At 40.8% G+C, this 23,152-nt stretch overlaps 1 protein-coding gene across 1 annotated transcript in view; it reads right to left on the bottom strand.

The window, feature by feature from the left end:
• The window catches only part of RGL1 (ral guanine nucleotide dissociation stimulator like 1), a 73,198-nt gene that overhangs the window by 38,184 nt on the left and 11,862 nt on the right, over window positions 1-23,152 (bottom strand). The window contains exon 3 of the mRNA XM_051624956.1: window positions 9,622-9,830. Within this exon, the coding sequence (XP_051480916.1) occupies window positions 9,622-9,830 (209 nt within the window). The remainder of the gene's footprint in view (window positions 1-9,621; window positions 9,831-23,152) is intronic.

The following is a 23,152-nucleotide window of genomic DNA, read 5'->3' as shown; positions in this document are numbered from 1 at the left end:
GGATCATGCATTCCTAATGGGAGTGTCTATTGTTTGAGATATACAGCTCCATAAACTATTTCATAGATCCTTACAGGCAGCTTTAATGAAGGCAGACAATTAAACACAGTCCAGAACAGAGCAAGCTGATTTTATATATTCTGTGCTCAACTAATTATGTCAGGCACCTGCAATTAATCTGAGTAGTTAGAACAAGTGCATCTTTAAATGGTTGTGCTACAGCACCCTAGCAACATCAGATAAAGGAAATACAGTGGGCTGTCAGTTTGTGACCAGGAGGTTCATGTCAGATTTGTAGCAAATTAATCCAAAATGCTTCAAAGGATAAAACTCAGAGGTGGGACTTCTATGCTTCCCTAAAGTATCGGTCTAAGCCTTCATATGTCAGAACCCCAGCCAGTGTCACTGGATGCAAGCTCAGTGTCACCAGCAGATCAGCTAGATTGTAAAGAACATGTTTGAGCACCACAACCCACCACCCTCATGTTGATACTCTGCCCTGCCATGGCTCACCACCTCAGAACTCCATAAATCTTTAGAAGAAGAACTTCAGTTTCAACAATCTTATGACTCCTGACTTAGGACTCCACATCCTCTGCTGTGGATGAGGAAGCTGAGGCAGAGAGATGAGGGTGTGCATACATCCCAGTGCACTGCAAAGTCAACCCAAACTAATACATGCAAACAAGTTATCACTCTGATAGGGGCAGAGCAGCCACAGTGGTCAGGAGATTAGCTTGGGTTTACTTAGCCTTGAGAGCACTGCACTAAGACCATTTGTGTTATCTGAAGCAGCTCTTTGAAACCCAGATCTTGCACCTCCAATTACACTGCAGGTAGACATAACAAAAAACAATTTGCTCCAGTTGTTACCCATATTTGTGTCAAGCTGAGAACAAAACCATGACTGCTTGACCCTAGTAGCTTAGTCTGACCAACATACTGTCTCTGATTCAACCTGAATTACCACATAATTTGTGGAAAAACTCAGAAATCTTGGCATCTTATCTGTTCAGAAAAAAAAAAAAAAAAGGCATAACACATGCATAAAACTCTGCAAACATTTTTTAAAGGGCCCAAATTCTTTCCAGTCATCCTGAAACAATCCTGCCGGTCCTATAAGACAGCAGAAGTATGAGAGTAGGTTTTAAGGGCTTCTTAGAACAGAAAGAGTCCTTAGAGACTGAGTTATGCACAGGATAAGCCATTTTGTAGTTGCAATTTCAGAGCTAATCCAAACATCTAAAGAAAAACATGCTTAGCTAAGCCAACAATGAGATAGGAGTCCACTTCTAAACATGTTGAATTACACCTCGATCCCTTAGTGGTCACAGTGAATCACAACAGGAACCCTCAGAGGACCCACTGCTTGGCACAAGAATGGCTGTCAATCTTGTCCTGAATTTATTTGTTTTACCTCTGTGCTTTCTCCTATATTCTCCCAAGCAATTTCACGCCCTGCCCATGCTCCTTCTACTGGGATCAGCTCTACTGAAGCTATAAAACTGAACAGATACCTTCTTTATGACTCTCAGCTATGCCTGAATTCACCACTTAATCCTACCTGGCCTCTCTCAGCTCTGTTATATCCTAAATGCTCATTACCAGCCTTTGCAACTCAAAGTGAAAGCAATTAACAACGTGAGATGCTTCCCACTGCTTTACTGCAAGGATGGAATACATCAGAGGAGCCTGAAGAACATACTTCCAACACTTTGCCAAGCTAAAGTGCAAAGTTTAACCTATTTTTATTAGATACTACTCTTTTGGTTTCACTATTTGCTCTTGCAGACCTGTGGATTGCCCTGCATTTCCAAATATACCACCGGGTAAGACATCATCTCACCAAGAGAATACAAAAAAGAGTGTAAAGGGATATTTAGAGAACTGTGCTGCACCTTCCCAGTGGAGATGGCACAGGGCAGAATGGAGATGTGCTGCTGATGTCATGTACAGGACATGCTGTGACCCAGCTTCTGTCCCATTGCTAAAGGCAAAGGATTTCACTCTCCACTGTCATCTGCTAGGTAAGATGACTAAAGCTTCTTAGCCAATAGACAAAAGATATTTTTCCCCCCTGCCGGGAGGAATATACAAAGAAAGCTTCCACTTTTGAATAACAATTACATTTTGATCTTTATTTTTCAAAGCTTCCCATTAAATCTTAGAGGGAAAATGACTGACATGAGTCACGGTGTCATTGTCCTACAATTGTATGAAATAGAAAACATGAATTGGCAGAATATTAAGCATTTGCCATTAAATCCCACTAGAGAGATACATGCTGATTTCTGTAATCTAAAACAGTTATAAAGAGCAGGCAAATTTCTGTACAAAACTGAGGAAGCTGGTAATGCCTTGTTATATTGCCAGATGCAAACCTCTGCCTATCTCTCAACATGAGAGCTCTGCACCAACAGCAGGTCATTAAATACGGGTTAGGAGGAGTTAATGATATATCTGATGTAAAGAACAGCATTTCTGCAGACTTCCCCTGCTCTGTTCTCACCAGCTCCTGGACAAAGAGCCATTCACTACCCAGCCTTGTATGAATGCTTTGCATACAAAAAGAGACATGGGAAACAAAAGGATCCTGTAGCCCACAGAACTTTTCAGCCTTGTTTGGTGTTTGGAAAGTTATAGACTCCACTCAAAGGGACTGACTAAGCAAATGAGACCAGAATGTAATGGGCAGTACTGAATATTTAAATACTGAAAAACTGAGTAGAAACTGCACCCCTGCATCTCGGTTAAGAAGGGAAGAATAGAGAGGAAAATACTCTTTGAATGATTCAGAATTAAAAAGGAAAGGTGGTTCTCTGCAAAAGCCCCAAACACATCCCTAAAAAAGGCTTCTAAGAGTCAAAATAAGTGACTGGAAGTACAGACAGCAAGAATTTCTAAGTCTTTTGAATTACACACATCATGGAAATGAAGTTGCTTCTTTAGTGGAGTAAACAAACCACCTGGTATACAGGAGGACAACAGAGGCAAGAATAGATGCTCCAGCAACACCAGTGAGCCCGATGCTAGATAAAGCTGCTGTCCTCAGCGCACACTTAGCTACAAAGGGCCCATTCCTTCACTGTCCCCTCTCTGCCCTTATTTTCTTCTCTTCTCCATTTACCTGCTATTGAGTCATCCTCCAGAAGACAGAATGAACTGAAAACGTAAAACTAACTTTGTATTTGCTGTCATTATTCAGCTCCAGCTCTCCCCTCAAACAGTATCCATTCCCTCCTCCCCAAATGCCTTGAGACAGGGACCAGTTGCTGCTTTCTATGTGACTGGGCCAAGCACAGCCTGGCCCTGCTTGTTAAGTGCTGTTGTAAGGAACAAGATTACCATGACAAAATGAAATACATGAGAGGAACTCATCTGGACAGCTAAACATCTTTGGCTTCCCTGGCACTTGTGAGCAGTTCATTCCACAGCACATCCAGGGACACTGAGGGTACCAAAGGGAACTCTGCAGAGCATCCCCACACCCAGGGGCAGGGGGAACTGGTCTCCTTTGCCTCTCTCTAAGAACTTCTATCCAGGGTTTTTACATGAAAAAGGCTTTTTTTTTTTTTCCTTTAAATCTCCCTACCTACTTCTACCAAACACAGAGAAAATATCAGTACATAATAGTATTGAAGACTTGGCAGGTTTTCAAAGCTGTCTTCTGCATTGAGATGCCAAACTTCCATGAATGGCAAAGGGATGCAGATGTCCAATTACTCTTCAATAGCTATGAAAATACTAGTCACCCCCCTCACTTTTCAACATACCAGCTTATGCCCAAGATTTTGTTTGGCTTAACTTCTACTCCATGTCAATAGAAAACCTTTATAGCCTGAATCGAGCAAAAAGAATGAATAGGCTCAAACTTACTAACAAGCAAAACCTTAATTTGAAGTCTGGAAGGAAAAAAAGGGGAAAAAAAACACCAACAACCCATCACAACAGATTTATTTACAATCTCCAAGAAGTGTTAGAAGTTACTGCCAGCACCAATAACCCATCCCTGACTTTTCTAAAGACAGAAGTTACCAAAGGGGGCAATTTGAAGTCCATGACAATGAGTGGCACAGCACTACAGATCCAGTAACCAGCTTCTGACTGAAACATGGGCAACTGCATTGGTCTTAAAACATTCTGAATCATACATTAACAATTTAAACCTCTTCATATGCCTTGTTCAACACTGTGTGTGACTCCATTGGACATGTCATAGTGCAGAAATGTCCCACTCTGTCCCATTGGTTTGCTGGGATGACACCACCTGCATGGGCTGTGGGAGTCAAAACCACCACGATTCCTGCTGTGACATAACCCAAGCCATGCGTGCTTGGCTTTGGGAGGGTTTCCTCCTCCTCTTCAACATCAGGTGAAGAGGAGTAATGGCAACATGAGGGTCCCTTCAGTTTGTCCCCTACACTGAGGGAGACAAAACCACCCACTCCTTGAAGCCATGCAGGAAATGCAGAGGACAGTGACAGCCCAGAAAAGCCTCCTCAGAACTTCCAAGGGCTGCAGAGCCTCTCAGGCTCACAGGGTAGACAGCAGCTTATTTTCCCCGAGTAAGACCCACACTGAGAACAAGATTTTGCCCAGAAGATTTCACAGAAGCTCACCACACCACAGATTTAACAAAAGCACCCGTTATTCTGAATTGTTCACCCTGTACCGAGTTCCTTTTTGTCCTGCCTTAACACTTCAGCTTCTCTTAAGTACAGCCTCTGCTTTTTTGTTTGCCTCTGCCACGCAGGGGAAAAGCCTCTCACCTTTTTTGGACAGAATGTTTCATGTCCTAACCTCAGTTAATGCTGCAGAAGTTTGACAATGTGTACTTTCCTATTAAAAATGTGTCCTACCACTGGGAGATGCAGATGCTGTTCCCTCCCACACTGTGTCAAGGAGCTGCTTTCCTGTAACAAGACGGAGGGGCCTTTTTTGATCTGGCCTCATCATTGTTCTCCCTTGGGCCAAACAACAAGAGCTCAGCGTTGCCATTCATGATTTTCCCTTATCCACAATCCTGCTCTATCACCAAGAATAAGAAACGGGGCTTGAGCTCCTCACATGAAAGGAAAATTTACAACTTGTGCCAAAACCTTACTCACTCTTTAAGAGATTGCCCTTTTAATTACTTTTTTACTCCACTGGGAAACAAAATACAAGTACTTATGAAACAGAGATTATGCATTGACACCCCCTTTAATCTTTGGACTGTTACTATTAACAGGTACCACTAACAAGAAAGTTGCAAAAATGCAGACTCTGCTACTTATTCTATCTGATGCAGACATGATAATTAAGCTGGTTAAATTCAATTACTACCAATATTTTTTTCCCTTGTAACGTCTGCTTTTCTTCACAAGCTGCATATAAATAATTCTAACTTTTATAGCTTAAATTTCATCTATATTTCATCCCGAGCAATAAAATTCTAGATTCTCCATGATATTAGAAATGCCAAGAGAAACATCCATAGAATCTTAAACTCTATATTCCTAAGATTTGTGAGAGGAGAAGTGGTGACCTCCTAGGATTTCCTGTGGATTCTACCATTTATTATAAAAGCCTGTGGCTCATGTTGACAGGGTCAGGCAGCCTACATGCCCTTCCTCTAAAGGAGACCTTTTAACTCACCCTGGGAGGTACACAAGCCAGCAAGACCAAAACTGGGCTGAGGAAAGAAAGTTGTGTTCTGTGGAGACATCTCCCCTCTGCTTTCTTGCCCTCTTCTGACATTTTCACCTCTTCAAAGCAGCATCAGAGAAGGAGGGCAGGGCCAGCTTCCTTAGAGTCATCCACATTCCTGACTTGGTGCTGCTCTGGGCAGCCTGACTACCCAGATTCACCTGAGACATTGCTGCAAATACCATTCAGGATACTTGTTTGAAGCAAAACTGCAGCATCTGAACTTCCTTTATTCTCCCTTCCTGCCCTCACAGCCAACCACAGGAGGCCATCCCTCTTCAAGCAGGTTTTCTACCATGCCAACACGCTACCAAAAACCAGTGGGACAGGAACTCCATCTCTGCAAGACCACAAGGACCAAGAGATGCACAAGTCTGGTCCAAGATCCTTCCCCTCAATCAGTAGCCAACAATGCCATGAATAACAAGTACAACATCTTTAGAAGACACTTATTTTCCTGTTCATTCCTGCTAGAATACTCAGATTAAATCCATTCTAAACTGGCTATGCACACATTTCAAAGCTGTGTTAGTCCTGTCTGCTCAGTTCCTCCTCCAGCCTGGGGTGGGTTTCTCTCCTCTCATAGACTCCTGAGAAAATGTAAGACAGACTCATAGGTCAGACTTGTCACTTCTTTTGTGCTGCAATCCAAATGTAATGTTACAGATGTAATCCCCAGATACCAAAGTCTTGAGAACTTCATTGCAGAGTTAACTGAGCTGAAGTGCACCAGCTATACACCATTTACAGAGATGTTTACTGCACAGAGTTGGCATTTTCACAGGAGCCCAAGGAGTTTAGGCCTCTCATGACCAACAGTTATCCAAGAATGAGGAATTATTGTCTTCAGGCTGGTTTTAAAATGCTATCATTAAAGAACTAGAAACTAAAGCAAATGATGGTGAATTTTGTAAGATGTTGAGTTCTTCCCCTCTCAAATTCCTCATCCTTGAGTATCTGATTTTAAAACTTCAATGTTCCACTAATTTTTTACTTTTCTATATCTAGGTTGCTGTGATTTTTTCAATAGGAGAAAACAGGGGAAGAAAAAAGAGCCATTTATGTAGAGGACTCTCAAGTGCTAAAGCAAGATTCCCAAAAGACTTTTCCATCATCCCTATAACAGCACAACCTAACAGAGTCTGAACATTGTAACAGCTAGTGATGAAACACCACAAAACAATCAAAACCATAACAAGGCTAATTGATTGTAAGATGGACTGCTCTTTCCATGGATTACCTTTGGGCCCAACCCCAACTTTGAACTGCTTCAGTCCTCAATTACAGAGAGATTTAATTATTTCAGTTGTCACTGAAGAGCTGAGTTGACCATTCTGGACAGTGATGTCCCCTATTAAGTGGCAAAAGGGTAGAAAGCACTAGCAGGGACAGAGCAGCTGAAGGTGCCTTCCCATGCCTCAGCTCATCCTGCAGCACTCACAGCTTGGCTTCTTGGGCAGAACCACCCAGAGCACCCATTGAATCCAGCCAGGTAAAGTGGCCAGGAGGAAAAGATACACACACTTGTATGTGAAATAATCACCTGTCCCACACCAAGGTGATACACACTGCACAGAAGACCCCTTTCCTAGTCCAGCCCAGGGGCTTTGCACTGATCAAAGCCAGCCCACCACCAAGGACCCAAGGCAGCACCAAGAACTTTTCTCCAAAAATAGCACTTGGATGATCACCCAGCTTAAGAGATTTGACAATAGATTCTAAACTTGCTTGTCAGATGCATGAGATCTTCTAGAATCATACAAATAAATTAAGCATAATATATGAATTGCTCTTTGTCTAACAGTCTTCTGCCTCCTGAGGACAGCAAAAAGCAACCAGACATGGACATGTAAAAATATGGATGGGTGAAAACCCAGCTCAAATTCCAAAACCATCACTATGAGTTAAAACCTTACTCTCTCTTTGCCCCAGTAAGCTGCTCCTAGGTATCTGCATCATAGTCTGTTCCTCTCGCTGTTTATCATCTCCTGAGAGCAGAGGGTCTTCAGGGTGGGGGCTGTTGCAAACAATTCTAGGGCATTTTTGCACAGAAATTTATAAAATGAGGTCACAGTCTCCAGTGGGACATTTATTTGCATTACTGAAGTACCTCAGTAAGTGAGAAACAATGGAAACCACTAAAAATCAAAGCTGTGTTGAACTGGGTGGGGAATGCACACAAAGATGCTTTCTAGGCATTTAAACAGGATATATGAATATACTTTAAGATAAAATAAGCTGTCTTAAGACAACTTAAGTGCCTTTAATTGAGCAATGAGGTATGTATCATCAGGTTTAGAGCCACCTTTGACCAACTGATTCACATTATTTGAGCTACTCTCGAGTTCTCATTGATTACAGGAAGAAAATTTCCCCAGATATACATCAATTAACACCAAAAAAAGCCCAAAAGAGCAGTCTAGCAACCCACCAATGGAACAACAAAACCTGCCCAGTTAGGGGAATGATACTGAAAATAGTCATTTTGGGCAAAGCATCCTTGTAAAGGCTAGTATTTTATTTATTCCAACTTCTTCTGTTAAAAATGTATTTTTATAAAGGTAAGTAAAATAAATCATACATGAAGCACTACTGGCTGAAAGTAACCATGTATATGCACACAAACAATGGTTTCTCCTATAAATTTTAGCTCTTTGGTTATTCACTTGCTTAGGAAGTAAGAAACTCTCATGACAGTGTCACTTGGCTAGTCATCTCTGATTTAGAGTACCTAGCATCCACAAAAATTTTCCTTCATATTTTATTCTTCAAAGACATGTATGTCCAAAACATAAAATCCAAATATAGGAATAATCATCCATTCAAAAGAAGGAATTCCTCAGTATTTTTATATTCTTGTATACAGGCACTGTCCATTTTTATTGCTCCTTGTGTGCCAGGTCAGAACTGGTGTGGACTGAGAGATGTAAAGCTCTCAGTAGTAAATCTAATTGTACAGTTTGCTCCCCAGGATGGCTGCTCTTTCCTCACCTGACTCCCTGGCTGTGAAGTTGCTGCACTTGAGCAACCACAGCAGGCCTGGCAGCTAGACATTTCAACATTGTTATTAATTGAGCCACATAACATTCCTACAAAACAGGTAATATTACACTCCCTTCCAGATACAAAAGAAAAGCACAGATAATTTATCCATGCTTTGTTCCTTACCTACCCAGTGGGAGAGCCAAATGGAAACCTAGGAGTTCTTATGTTACCCCTCTGTTCCTTTTACTATATGCCACAAGAACTGTCTCCAGACATCACTTGATTTTGAAAATGCAATAAAAAGGATACACCCAAAATAAGATCACCTCTGACCCAGTCATGTCTCAGTTAGAATTTAGGGTGAGAAAACTAATCTTGTGGGTTCTCAGCATTTACACAGATACAGCAGACATGAGTGAACAGTCTTACCATGAATTGATTCTTATAACATTGAGTGTTTCTTGTGCTGCCTGCAAAAATTTATTACTCTATTCATGTGAAGAACTAGAAGGAGATAGTGAATTCTTTCCTATACTGCTAAAAAAATCCCTCTTTCAAGTCAGCAGCCCCCAAATATGAGAGTTAGCTGTGAAAACACCCATATCCAGCAAAACACAGGAATCTGTTCTTGGTATGACTTTGTAGCCCATGCATTCTGGGGTTTTTGGGGGGAGAAAATCTGTATCAATTTTCTTGTGCCAGTCTCAGTTTGGCTTCTCAGCAGTCAGACCCGCCACACTTTCCCTACCTGGTGGCCATGCCTTAATGAGAGTTGGGATGTGGGCAGCCTGTATTTACACATTTTCTCTTTAGGCTGAAATTGAGAATTTTGCAGTATTCTTGACACTGGCCCATCAGGTTAGCAAGGCCATGTCCACTAAAAGTAATGGAAGGAATTCCTGACAACATGCAAACGATGGCTCTTTACTGTTATTTACTGGCTCTTACTTGTCAAGGAGAAGTTCCAGTACTCCCTTAGTAGATGCAAAGGCTCTGTATGTTGAGAGAAAGATATTGATGTAGGTAAAATCATTATCCCCAAAAGCTGTCAGAAGGTTCTCCACAAGTTTCTCCAAAGTTCCAGCTTTTATAGTCCTGATCTTGCATGTTTCATACTGGCTGATAGTATGTTCTGGAGGTAACTGGTCCCCTTCGCCCTACAAAGTTGAAACAAAAAATAAAGCACAAAAATCAGACAGAAGCCAGATGCCTAACACAGGTTTCATGAGGAAACACAGATTAAATTCCAACTTTTCCCAGGAACAGTCCATCTGTAGTTACTAAACTACTTTGTCAATGTTGGCAGCACCAAATGTTGTATCAAACAATGGAGGTTTTTAGCAAGTTTATCGTTAAGAAATGTCTCCGACAGGCTCCACAAGATATTTTATAGTCTGCTATCAAGTTATGTTATGATCCCATCATATGTATCATATCTAAAAGAAAATCCATTACCCTACAAAGAATATTACTAGAGGGAACAAGAGTGATAATTCAGTGTCTTATTTAACTTCTAAATAAACATAAAAAACATTTCAGGATACTTTCGCAAGGAGGATGTCAAAGCCATCTTGCAAACATGTTATCAGGGCATTTCAGTTTTCTCTTATAGTTTGTTTGCCACCTTATTTGTCAACAAACCTAGGGTTTGGTGTTTGGGTGCATGTGTTTTAAAAAAGCATTTGTTTTCAGTACTTACAGCCTGCTTTAAACTAGAAACATTCCCTAAATTCTGCCACTATTTAGAGAACTGTTCAGAAAATTGCTTTTGTGACTGGTCTAAATATTTATTTGTTAATTATCTGTGATAAAAAGCTTTAAAAATGGGATTATAAATAAAAAACACCAACAAGAGCAATCTAACAGGAAATTTCTCTCCCCCTTCTGAGCTGACTGTGAGAAGGACCAGCTGACACAAGAAAAGACAGACCTCTACAGAGGCAGCATGAGGAAACTTACAGGTCCCCTCCCATTGCTGCAGTTCAGCAGAGACCAAACCTGCATCCTCAGCTTGAGGAAAAGGTGCTGTGGTGCATCTGCTCTTTAACCTTGATCCCAAATACATAACATGCATCATCCCTGTTTAATCACTCTAATCGCACATCACCAGCACTAATAAAGCTCCAGTAATAATAAAAGTCCTTCTTGAGAAAAATAAATGGCTCGAGTCCCTTGGAGTGTCTGCAACCACGAGTAAAAAGAAAAATGCTGTCAAAAATCCCCAGGCATCACAATGATTTATGTAAATAAACTATTGGAAGGTCATTTTCATGCTAATAACTTGTGGTCACTACCAACTCTGGCTTGGTATACGAAGAAAACAAAAGATTAATCCATTCATAAAAGAATTAAGAACAGAAAACTCCCCCACGTCATATATATACCACTAACTTCCATTGTTTTTGAATTATTTATAATAGACATCCCTTTTTGTTTTAAACACTATACATGATCTAAATATTATTCTAAAGCTCTGTTGCTCTTGCACAAGAACGTCTCCTTTCCCAGCTTAATGAGGTCAAACTTCTGATGTAATATTAAAATACAACCTATTGTCTGTATTAAAAACAAACAAACAAAAACCCAACAAAACAAAGAAGTAAAAATCAAAACAAAACAACCCCAACCTACAACAGGCTAGAAATGGAAGAGAAAAAAAAAAAATGGGAACAACAGCTTCAGCAACTCTGAACAGAAGAGTGGATTATTTTTTTCTAGCAGTACCCTGTGATGTTCTGGACTTTCTAGGAAGTGGGCCCAGGCACAGGTTTTTGGCAGAAAAGTGCCTCTCTCTCTGTATGAAGCCTTGGAAGAGCCAGGAGCATCCTGTAGGATCAAGACACAGGGACCTGCCAACAGACTGCAAAGAGCATGGGCAGGACGTGAGCAGAGGTCCTAGGAAACTTGCAGCCATGTCACAACTGCAAAATGGCAGCATTTCATACTGAGTTGAAGCTCTTTTTTGCCCACCTGCCACTGCAAACTGAGCTGGGAAACTGATCCAGCCAAAGCCAGGCCCTTCATTTCACTTGGTGGGCTCAGGTTCAGCTCAGACTAGTCGCCCAACTTTGTTCACCCCACAGCTGCAGAAACACACAGGCTGACACAGAGAAAACTGGTGTATAATTTCTTATACGTTTGACTTAAAGGTGTAAATAAAATTCTATATGACACCACCATTACAGAAAAAAAATAAAATCTTGTTGCCAGCACTGTGTATCTCCCCCATTGAAATCTTCTCTAAGCAAAACTTGCTTGGGAAAAGAAATGCTAAATTTTCTTGCTCACTTTTCACCTTCCAATTAGAATACATTTTTGAAAATAACTAGCTGCACAATACAACTGCTTTCAAATAGAATAAAATGTGCACCACTCCATTTAACTCTTGATTTTCCATCCAGCAGACTGCCCCATGTGCTTACTTACAGGCATATTCTACTCAGTGTGGGTAAAAACCTCTCATTCACTGATGTGATTGTGTACCAGGCAAGGGCAGGATCTGATTCCAAGATTGATACACGCACAACATTTTCCATTAATTGCAACACTGCAACTTCCCCTAGACAGCATGCTGGGAGAATGTTTAAAAAAAACCACACAACAACACCAAAAAAATAACCTCCCCCCAAAAAAGGCAAAACAGAAAACAACCCCAAACCCTGAAAGTTGAAAATGGAGTTTGTCAGCAAAACATTACGCTGCTAGAAATCATTTTGAGAGACTTTTAGGAATTGTTTGTATTTGTATTATTTTAGCAGTTCTGCCTGTAAGTTTAAAAGGAAAAAGGACTTGGCAGACGAGCCAAGTAACAGACGTTCAGAATAAGACATTGTGGGCTGAGTTAGCATGCTAACAGGAAACTGCTCAGTCTGGATTTAATCAAGAAACCATCTCCTCACTGACATAACCAGGCTACCCAAAGGCAAAAGAGTTTTCATGTTTGCTTTTGTGTTGTCTGCTCAGATGAGCACTGGATCTACTACTATTAAAAGAAGCTCTTTGCAAGTTTTGCTGCACAGTGATCACTCTTACATGACACCAATTAAAGTTTGCACTGTTTTGTGCATTGAAACAACAAGAAAGGCTTTCCAGCTCCTTCCATTTGTCTCCTATCAACACATCTGGCAGCCTTACATTTGTGCCAGACCCCAACATCTCAGGGCTTCAGGAAGATTTTTTGAGTCCTCTACAAGGCTAAGAATAAATGAATATATATGGCATATTATAGTCTGATTTATTCTGTGTTCAAAAAACAGTGTCACTTTGATTCTTCAGACAATGGATTATGATCTTGATAATACTCAAGTGTAAATGAGGAGCAAATAAATTCCTACCAGACAGACAGAATCTTCCAAGAGCAAATACATAAAGACTGAGCTTGAGGAGTCTTGAAAGTCCTGCACAGGCTGTGCAGGTAGAGATCTAGTGTAATCTTAACATCTTTACTAATCCTCTGCAATCTGTACCTTCAGAGGGGCCCACTCGCTTGTAAGGCGATCATCTTACAGCTTCATGGCACAAAACATTGCCCACACAGACAGCTCTTGCTGAAACAGGAGAGCAGCCCAAAAAACACTCGGGCTAAAATGTTCCTTTGAACACAGACCGGCACCAAAAGTGGCTGCAGATGCCTGGTACTAAAGGAGATGTGATTCAGTCCCAAGCTGGTTACAATCAAGGTCCTGCCCTTGCCCCGAACCCCCACGATCTCCCTGACTCACCCAGGCGTTGTGAAAGTGCAAGATAACCAAGCACACAATTGCAGGATGGGGAAAAGATACGAGTATCAGCACAACATCCAACAGGCGTCTTCTCTCTGCTACAGCCCCTGACCTACCAGCAGCTTGTTACTGTGGGTGAAAACAGCACTCCCATATGAATCTGGTCAAGGCTCCATGTGCAACCTTTGACACCACAATCTCCATCAGTCCTTCTCTGCCAGAACTGGCCAAGGTAGGCTGATCTCTCACCATTTTGCCTACCAGTGACAGGAAAATAAAGCAAAACCTCCACACATCCCCAAGTTGTCAGGTATTTCACTCAGTTTGACAGCCAAAATACAGACCTACATCCCACAGCCTTCTGGGCCAGAGGTACAAACACTGTTAACCTGCAACATTATGAAAGAATTATAAGCTCCACCACCTCCTAAGTTACATTCTAGCAAGAGGGAGTAGAGAATCAACATAAAAAAGATAGTTCAACTTCTGAACAGTACAAAAATAGGCTGCTACCCCAACACTGACACACAGAATTGGAGTCATTATTTCAGAAATATCACTGAAAAAAAAAAGGGTTTATCCCCAGAAAAATACTGGTCTGTAGGTTTTTTCCAATACAAATACTATCTGTTGAGATTCTGAAAGCAAGAATAATGGAATGAAATCGATGTAATTGTTTTTTCATTGGGCAGACTGGGACAAAAATACTGAAAACTGGGCTGAGCAATAAGTAAATGAGATACCAAATATTCTTCAGGCTTAGTCATTTAAAACATTACCACTTCACTGAAGACTTGTTCTATTCAGAAACCCTGCAGAATTATTTTCAAGAGCACCTAACCAACCAGTGTCTCCTAAACTCCATTAGTACCAGTTTTGATAGATTTTAAAAGGCTTTCCTTGAAACTTACAGCTTTTTTCAGATGGGGGGTTTTACACTCTAGCTATTTTATTAACTTACTGGAGAGAAAACTTAGGCTGGAATAAATCTTCCTAAAGTGCAGTAACTTCTAAATTAACTAAAAATATGGGACTCTAATCAAGAAAGTTTCATTACACCATTTGCCTAAATGTGAATCAGTTTTTACCTTCTGAGTGCAGGAATAAGATGCTTTTTGTGATTTTACCCCCCCTTTTTTTTTGTATATTGCTTCTTACACACAGGCTCTGCTACCTCTAATATCTACACTCATCCTTGGGAAAATAATAATAAAACTGTGGACTGATTAAGCTTCAAAAGCCCCAGAAACACAAGCATCCATAACAAGTTTGCAGGAAGAAAAACCTTAATTTAACATGAAGTCACACATCACTTACAGAAAGCAGCAAGACAGATGAAACAGAAAAGCTGTTTAAAAAAACTGGATTCCGTGGCAAAACCACATAGAACTCAAAACTGTGTCTTCATGATGCTACCCAAGACTCCCACTCACTTCAGTCAAGTGTTTTTGTAAAGAAAAGTGCAAAGATATGAACTTTATAATTGAGTCTGCTCCCCTCAAAGGGAAGAAGATGAGATTGTCCCATGGGTATATTGATAGCTAAATGTCCCAGCAGCTGACAGTCATGCTGATCTAACTCAAACTTGCACACATTGTGCTGACTCCCCCTGTCCACACCAGATGACAACTAAAAATTTTTAAAAACAGGCAATTTTGCTCTAAAAATGCCACGTAACAGAGCAGTGACTGGGCTAAGCTTATCAAATGATGGCACAAGTTCTTCAAGTGTCATTAAGGAAGGCCCCAGGTGCACATGTCTGTGCTTCCTCTGGCCATCAGTTCTGCAACACTGGCAGTATTTAAGAGCCTTGCATCCCACCACCCTCCTCTCTGCCCTCAACCTCTGCTCTGCAGAGCTGTCAGCCTGGAAAACAGCTTGCATCAGATAAGCCTCTGAATTTGAAGCAGAATATCCACTCTAGGAAACGGTGGCTTGAAATGCAGGGTTTGGGTGGCCAGAGGCAGGACCTCCTGCAGACCCCAGGCAGCACAGATGTTTGCCTTTGCAGCTGCTTTTGTCCTACAGTGCACTTGGACATCCAGTTACTGGGGAGCTCTCTGCAGAGCTCCCTCCACTTTGCTAATTCCTGCTTCCTCATTCAGGATGCTGCTGAAAAAAAAAAATAAATCAGAAGTTTGCACGTTAACTGCATCCAACTCAGAAGCCAAAATAACTTTATGAGCTCTTTCCTATGATCTGACAGCTAGGGGTATTCCTGGATTTCCAAAGCTCCACCCTTTTCCTTTCCTTTCTTACCACATAAATAACCTCTCTTGGCAGCAACCCAGAGTTTCCAGGACCAATTAATTCCATGATCATTACACAAAAGGCATTCTCATTTTCTCGTATTCCTTAGAGCTCACAGCCTGGCTTGTATCTGTCTGACGAGCTGGAAAACAGTAATAAAAGCTGTGGGACACACTTAGAGGTAAAATAAAGAAAGAAAAAAGCCTCTTTCACAAATGCTGTTGCTCAGTTAGAACCTTCTCACACAGGCACCTTGCAGCTACTTGAAGCCACTCTAGGGAAAATAAGAAATAAGAAGCATACCATGGTGCCTGAGCTGTGTCTTCTCACACCTTCTGAAGTTATGCAAATTTAGACTCATTTGAGTATCAGTGAGCTATGTGGGACTGGTGCTAAACGAATGGGAGCAGAAGTAAAAACCCTAATTTACACAGCACCTCTCACTCTGTATGTGTCAAGGAGTTTAAGCAAGTTAATGAAGAAACTGAGTCTTCAAGAAGCCTACGTTAAAATGGCATTTTTCAGCTCTTACAAATGGTAGAACTTAGCCACGGAACACAAATTCCTTCTCTGAATTTGGCCCACTCATTAGAAGCACCTTTGCAGCAAAGGAATGGAGCCATATTCTTCAGTGAGAATCGAGCCCTTCAAGAGCTTCACCAGGCAGCACAAAAGCTTTTTAAAGAGACTAAAAATCACCCCAACAGCTTAGCCCCAAACCTCTATCCTGCAGGATTTATGGAATTGTCATTGCTTCCTACCTACAAAAAGCTCCTTCTCATCCTGACTCTCACCTCTCGAGCTAGAAGGACTTTTGAGAAAAAGAAGACAAGCCCTTCATCCTTTTTCTCTTTTCTGACTTGCTGTTCTCCATTGAGTTAACTGAACCTGAAACATCAGATTACTTAAACCATTCTCATATCCTTTTGTCATGTTTCACAGTTCTACAGTTCACCACAATCTTGTTCTCTCTTGAGCATGACAAGGACATATTATTTTCATAACATCAGTATATAGAACTATTTCTTGTGGTGGTTTTGATCAGACATCAACGCTTAGCAAGTTCCTGATTGAAAACAGAAAAGCAAGAGAAACAAACCAGTAAGCCAGGCAAGACTCTTAGTCATGCTCCTCTTACCTTGTTTGAGGCTGTCATGATGTTTACTACAAACACTCTTCTAACCCAGCAAACAAGTGTCCCATATTAAGTATCTTCCCAGAGTCCTTTTGTATCAGAGAAATGGTTCTGTAAAGCTCAGCATCTTCCTCTCTTCACTACATAGGAACACCAGAATGTCCAATCATCAAACTGAGCAGCAAATAAATACTCAAAATACTAGCTAAATAATTAGGGCACCAGAACGAAAGCAAGGAAATAGGTTTTATTGCCCATGTTGGCAGTAAAATCAGCCCATTTTGTAAACTATTTGGACTTCTGGAGACAAAGGAAGTGTTATATAGTGTATCCATGATAGAAGAGCTGTGCATCGAGTCATTGGAGTTGCATATAACAGTGATTAACTGTCAAAATTAAGAAAAGCTTTTACAGGTATGGATTATAGAGGGTCCCTAAGAGATGGAAATAGGCAGCTGGGGCAGTTACCCTGTGCCCCAGAAGCAGTAAGTAGTAATTACTGTTTCTGCTGACTGTTCTTGTCTGAACTTCTCTTTCTCCCTCCCAGAACTCTCACTGCTTTCAGGCTGTCCTAAAACTTGTAGGTGCCAAAGCCTGCTTACAGTTCCCAGGCTGAGTTTCTTACTAGGAAGCACAAAGACAAAAAGAAGGGGTGTTGAGCAGGGAAAAATAGTACAAACTGTGGCAGAGAGCTCATACCTTTTCCTCGGCTCTGAAACAGCTTTCAGCAATCCTGACTATAGATTACCATGACAGGTAGGCTGTGCCTTCCACCTCAGGAGTACTTAAAGGTTCACACTCACAGCCCAGCACATCTTTTGTTTACATACAGAAAGCAAGCCTCAACTATGGCTTCCTGAAAACGTCAAGCAGGATAGTTCTATGGTTCACCAAAGTCATAGGATGGAATCACAAAATCGTGCAGGTTGGTAAAGACTTCTGAGATCATTGAGTCCAACCATCAGCCCAACACCACCATGCCAACTAAACCATGCCCCAACTTTAGTATCATCTATATCTATAAAATGCTAGGCAGATTACTCTGCCAAATGTGTGTTTGGCCACCACTAAGTTTAGCCAAAACTATTGGCTGCCCTTTGCAAGAAGTGCAACTATTTTCTCTGCTCACAGATTTTAACTAATTTCAAAAATTTCAGCTGCACAAAGCAAAATGTCTGTTAACTGCAGATGGCAGGAGTGGTTTATCTTCATCCCCTCTTCAGATGTCAAGTCTGGCAGGAAGAAAAGTCCCTCCTGGAAGGTCCTCAAATGTGGCTCAAGAGAGCACCCTGGAAATGAAAGTAATGGTAATACAAGCCCTCTGGGTGGCCATATGCAAGACCTTTGTGTGCCTCAGTTTCCCCAGCTGTGGTGGGGCAGATTAATGCTGACCTCCTCTATGAATTACTGCAGAGTCCACAGATTACACTCTATATAAAACTAATTGATATAATTTCTACACTGAGTTAATGTAACAGATGTAGCAGACTTAGAAGACCACCAACCCAGCCCAGTTTTGTGCCAACAAGCAGACAGCAGAAGCTAGAAAAGGCCACTGAAAACATGACAAATCCTTGCATTCAGCTCAAAAGGCCAGATCCCAGCTCAGTTCTTTGTAAGTTCTACTGGAAGACTGAAAACAAACTGTCTCTTACTGAAAAGAAAACTTCTCCCCAGCTCCTCCTCACCCATTTTACCATCTTTGGAGTAGTCATCTTCCAGTGTCAGGCAGTACCAGTCAGGCCAGATCTTAAGACAGGGCTGAGACACAGCAGTGGTCAACAAAAGAGACCTTCAGATGGTTGGCACTGTCACCAAGCAACTGCAGAACCCTGTCACGGGCCAACAATTCAGGGCACAGCAAGCAAGGAGCAGAACAAGCCCAGGTGTGAACAAATACTTTGAGAGAAGAACACCACCAAATAACGTTATGATATTTTTGTTGAACTACATGACAGGTTGATACACATTGCAAGCAGCCAGGTAAATCTCCTACAGAAGTGCTAAACTCTGAAAACATGGCATAAATGGACAAGCATGTCAACTTCCCAGCTTGAAGGGCATTTCTAACAAACGTGAACATGCACAGGTAATAACCTACCTTCCTCGCTTCAATAAATTAGGCATTTTAGGCTAAATCACTGACCTAGAAGCACATACTAGTTTCATTTTGTCCTTCCAGGACTCATTTTGCATGCAAATATTAAAGAACTTTATACAAGGGAGATTGTATAAGCTGGGAGAAGCCAGGTTACCTGATTCTATGACATGTGATAACACTGGCCTCTACAGAGTTCTTTCCCCTGCTTTAAACTAATCTACATTTCAAAGACCTACAACACTGGACCTTTCTCCCCACGTCACTCACATCAATACCCTCCCAGGTATAAAAAAATACAGCTGCTAAAGTCATCATCCCAGCCCATAATAACTCATAGTCTGCCTTGCAGTTGAAAGCCTTGTCTCTCAAGGCTTAGTATGTAACCCTGTTCCAAGCCTCATCTCCTGGTCTCACCCACTTCAATGCTTATGCTGCAATTACTGCAAAATTGCAATTTGAATATTGCATCCCCTCCCATCTCCCTAATTGTCTATTTTATAGTTATATGACCCTTGATTATTTTGACACAAGGCTAGACAATAGAGGGTTATTTCCAGTACAACTGAACTTTGATGCTACTTAATGCTGCCATGGTATCAGCCCAACAATACAATCACTGCACAAAGTTGAAAATTCTCAATTAGCCTCTTATTTATAAGTGGCTTTGGTGTTAAAGATGATGGCAACTCTCTGTCTACCCTAAAAAGAAATACCAAAGGAAAGCTGTTATACAGATTTTATTTCTGAAGGTCTAGTTAGTAATTTGCCATGTTTCTTTCATGAAAAATGCTAAAAGAAAATACACTGTCATGCTTAAATAAAGGCCAAGGAGAGCAAAGAGAGGGATGACTGATATTACCACTAACACAGTCAGACATTTAATATGGCAAGAGTCACACCATTTTATGAAAATTATAGGTCAACATGAAAAAATTGTATTTTGACCAATTAGAAACATGAAGACTATTTTTCACCAGTACTTGTAGTGTTGGTAGTAAAAAACTGTGATACTTTTCTGTCAAAAGTCAAACTATTTTTCCCCTTCCAGGAATGCAATTTAATTGTGAAGCTCATCATCACTTTCTGCTCAGTCAGTAGAAACAAAGAACATCCTGTATGAGACAGCAGGCAACACTGCTGAACTCAAAATGGATTTAAGAATGCCACAAGTAATAATTCTGTTGCATAATATTAGCATGAATGTACATTACATAACACAAAAAATGGTTTCATTCATCCTGACTGTATTGTTGCCTTTCACACTGTAAAGCTTACTCATGCAGTACACAAAAATTAAAGTTATAGTGACCCAGGGAATCAGTGTAAACTGCTGCTGCACTCAGTATAAACAAGGCAAGAGTGATAGATTTTAATAGTATGAATAGCTGGAAAATAAAACTGTAGGTGCAGGGAGATTAAATACAATCTGACAGAGGAGAAAAATACTTAGCAGAAGACTGATTCAGACTTTGAAATAAACCAAACTTGAAACATAAAGTATTTTTGTGGGTGAAAAAAATAATCAAGGAAACGTTGTTACATGTTTCATAATAATTACTATAAGCAATCTCTATGGCTAAGCTTTTCTAATCTTTAATAAAAGAAATAGGTTAGCAGTAAGTAAACTATTTTATGACCACAGCATGAATACACACCTAAGCTGCATTATAAACTTCATTTCAGTGGTTGTGCTTTTTACTACTCTTTGTTTTGAAACTAAGAGACCACTCCCAGGTGAGGCCTGAGTAGAAAAAGCCGTAGTAGTAAGCTAATGTTACCTAATATTAAATAAATGTTCAAGTTGCTAACTATTAAGTTCTGAAAGAATCCAAAACATTTTTACTGTATTATCTAGACAACCCGGGGGACCAGGTTATGGAATCTCTCTTCTCTTGTACACACACACACACACAGAGGGAGCATCTATAGATGAACATGTCTGTATGTCCCATGCCTGTGATGGCAACATCCTTGGGTCAATTCTATAGCCATCTTCTCTCTGACAAATTCTGCATTTTGAGTGACAAACTGCATCATCACATGGCACTTAAACTTACCACATACCTACCCCAATTACTGCCTTCTTGCATCTACAGGACCCAGCCATTAACCCATCTCTTGTGACACTGCAGCAAGCAGCAGGGGCTGTGTGAGCTGGCACTGAACCCACTGCAGACATCTGCATTTCAGCTGAAGAATGCAATGTTGCAGTTGAACTGAATTCCTTAGGCAATGGACACAAATCAAAACACACACATAATTATGTGGAAGCATTGAGTCAGACTGCAAAATAAGTATAGCTTGCAAGTAAAGGGGTAAGAAAGAGCAAAAAAAATTCAGGCTTGCAAGATAAAGCATAAATCATCCACACTTACTCTCCATTTTTTTTTTAAATTTTGTCAGGGTGTGTGTGGGGTGTTTGTTGTTTAATTACTCACCAGGAGTTAACAGCATACCTCTGTCCTTCTCTGTCCTGTTCTAGCTCTACAGACACCTGATGTTTTCTGAACAAGAGGACTGTTTTTGCAGGAAGAAGAATGCAAGCCTCAAGATTTAAGTAAGTGTGCAAGAGTTCATTCACATTTTGTGTGCTACAGGGAGCCAGCAGACTGAGAGCACAGCCAGAATCAATCTGAAGCACTCAATGGGAGGAATGCAAAAGCATAAGATCCCACTTCCAAATGAAATACATGATTGTTACTTATGAAACATTTCCACAGTGCCTGCCCACGTCAAAAGGTAACACACCATCCCTGCCCTAGAGGGTTTCTACTCTAAAAATACAAAATGTACTGCAGGTAGAGCCAGAGATAACTATAAAGCAAGCAAACAGACAAAAGGACACACAGGCTTATCTTCATAACCATTTTCTTTCATGTATTTGCATGCAATATTTAAACTGGCCTCCAAATGCACCCCAGGTGCATTTAGTTAACTGATCTCGTTTGCACTGAAGACAACAGTTAATCCTGAGGGCTGTACTGAAGTTGTCGTTTGCATCCCAACACCAACACAGCTTTGAAACATTACCAACCTTGTCTAATAAATTTCATCCATGTGAATGCTATAAACAGCTGAAGGACATTCTGCACTTAATTTGAGTCAAGACAGAAACCCAGTATGATTCAATGCATATATGATTTTATGCAATTTTATATAAACTATATATAGGAGGAAACAAAACCCTAGATAGCTCTTTAATGTGTGATGGGCTATTTCTGCTTTAGGATGTTTAGACACTCAAGTTCAGATAATTGATTTTTACAAGTCAGAAGGAGCCACTGAGATCCGGAAGTCTAACCTACCAAATGAGATACAGCAGGTCTCCAGTTTGAAGCCCAAGAGCTGTGATAACTTGAACACATCCCAAAGCACTCAGTCATTCCATATTGTTCAATCATTCTGAGAGCTTTCAATAGAAAATGCCACTTAATAATAGAAACATGTTGGTTTACTTGCACAAAGAGCTCATGGACTCCCTAGAAAGAAACAGTTATTGACTGGGAGAAAGGTTGAGCATTCATAAGGAGAAAAGCAACTGTGCAAAGCAGCTGAGGGGGTGGGAGGGGAAAAGAAAATAATCCTTTAAACTGTTTTTAGAACAAAAGGTGGGGAAAACGTAAGAGGAAAAGAGGTGTAAGAATAGAATATAATAACAGGATCACTCCACAAAAGCATTTTAAATGCCTACACCTTATTAGGGCCATTGTTGCCCAGCGGCAGCATCGCCAGCTGTGGTCCACAGGCCATGAGCTGGAGACCCACACAGGATACAAAGCCAAAATTTCAATGATAAATATTGTAGAACAAAGTCACAGGGCATATCAGGAGGACCGTGCTCTGCTACAGAACTTTGCTTGTCTGTCTGGCACAGTACAAGAGCTTTCTCTCTCATTGGTTTGAATTTATACAGCTGTATTAAAGCACAAGAGTTTGCCTCTACACTCTTCAGATAACCAAATCTCAAAAAGAGTAGTAATTGTATTACAGGTGAAAAAATTAAACCCCAGAAGATAATTTGCCAGTTCAAGCCACAAGGTGACTCATTAGCAAGTGAATACTGAGCACAGGACTCCTGACTTGCAGTACCTTTCTAAATCCAGTATCACAATTACCCTCAAATTGGCATGACAGGGTCATCATGCATAATAATTCCTGTGCTCAGTATCACATGCAGCAAACAGTTCATTTTCAGTGAAGATTTCACATTGTTTTTCATCCACGGGACACAAGCAGCAGCATTTAAGACCACCACCCCCAGTTTCAGTGGTG

This window comes from Apus apus, chromosome 7, assembly GCF_020740795.1.
Source record: "Apus apus isolate bApuApu2 chromosome 7, bApuApu2.pri.cur, whole genome shotgun sequence".
Classification (NCBI taxonomy): Eukaryota; Metazoa; Chordata; class Aves; order Apodiformes; family Apodidae; genus Apus; species Apus apus.
Note: the sequence above shows the minus strand (reverse complement) of the source record. Positions and strands in the feature narration are given on the sequence as shown.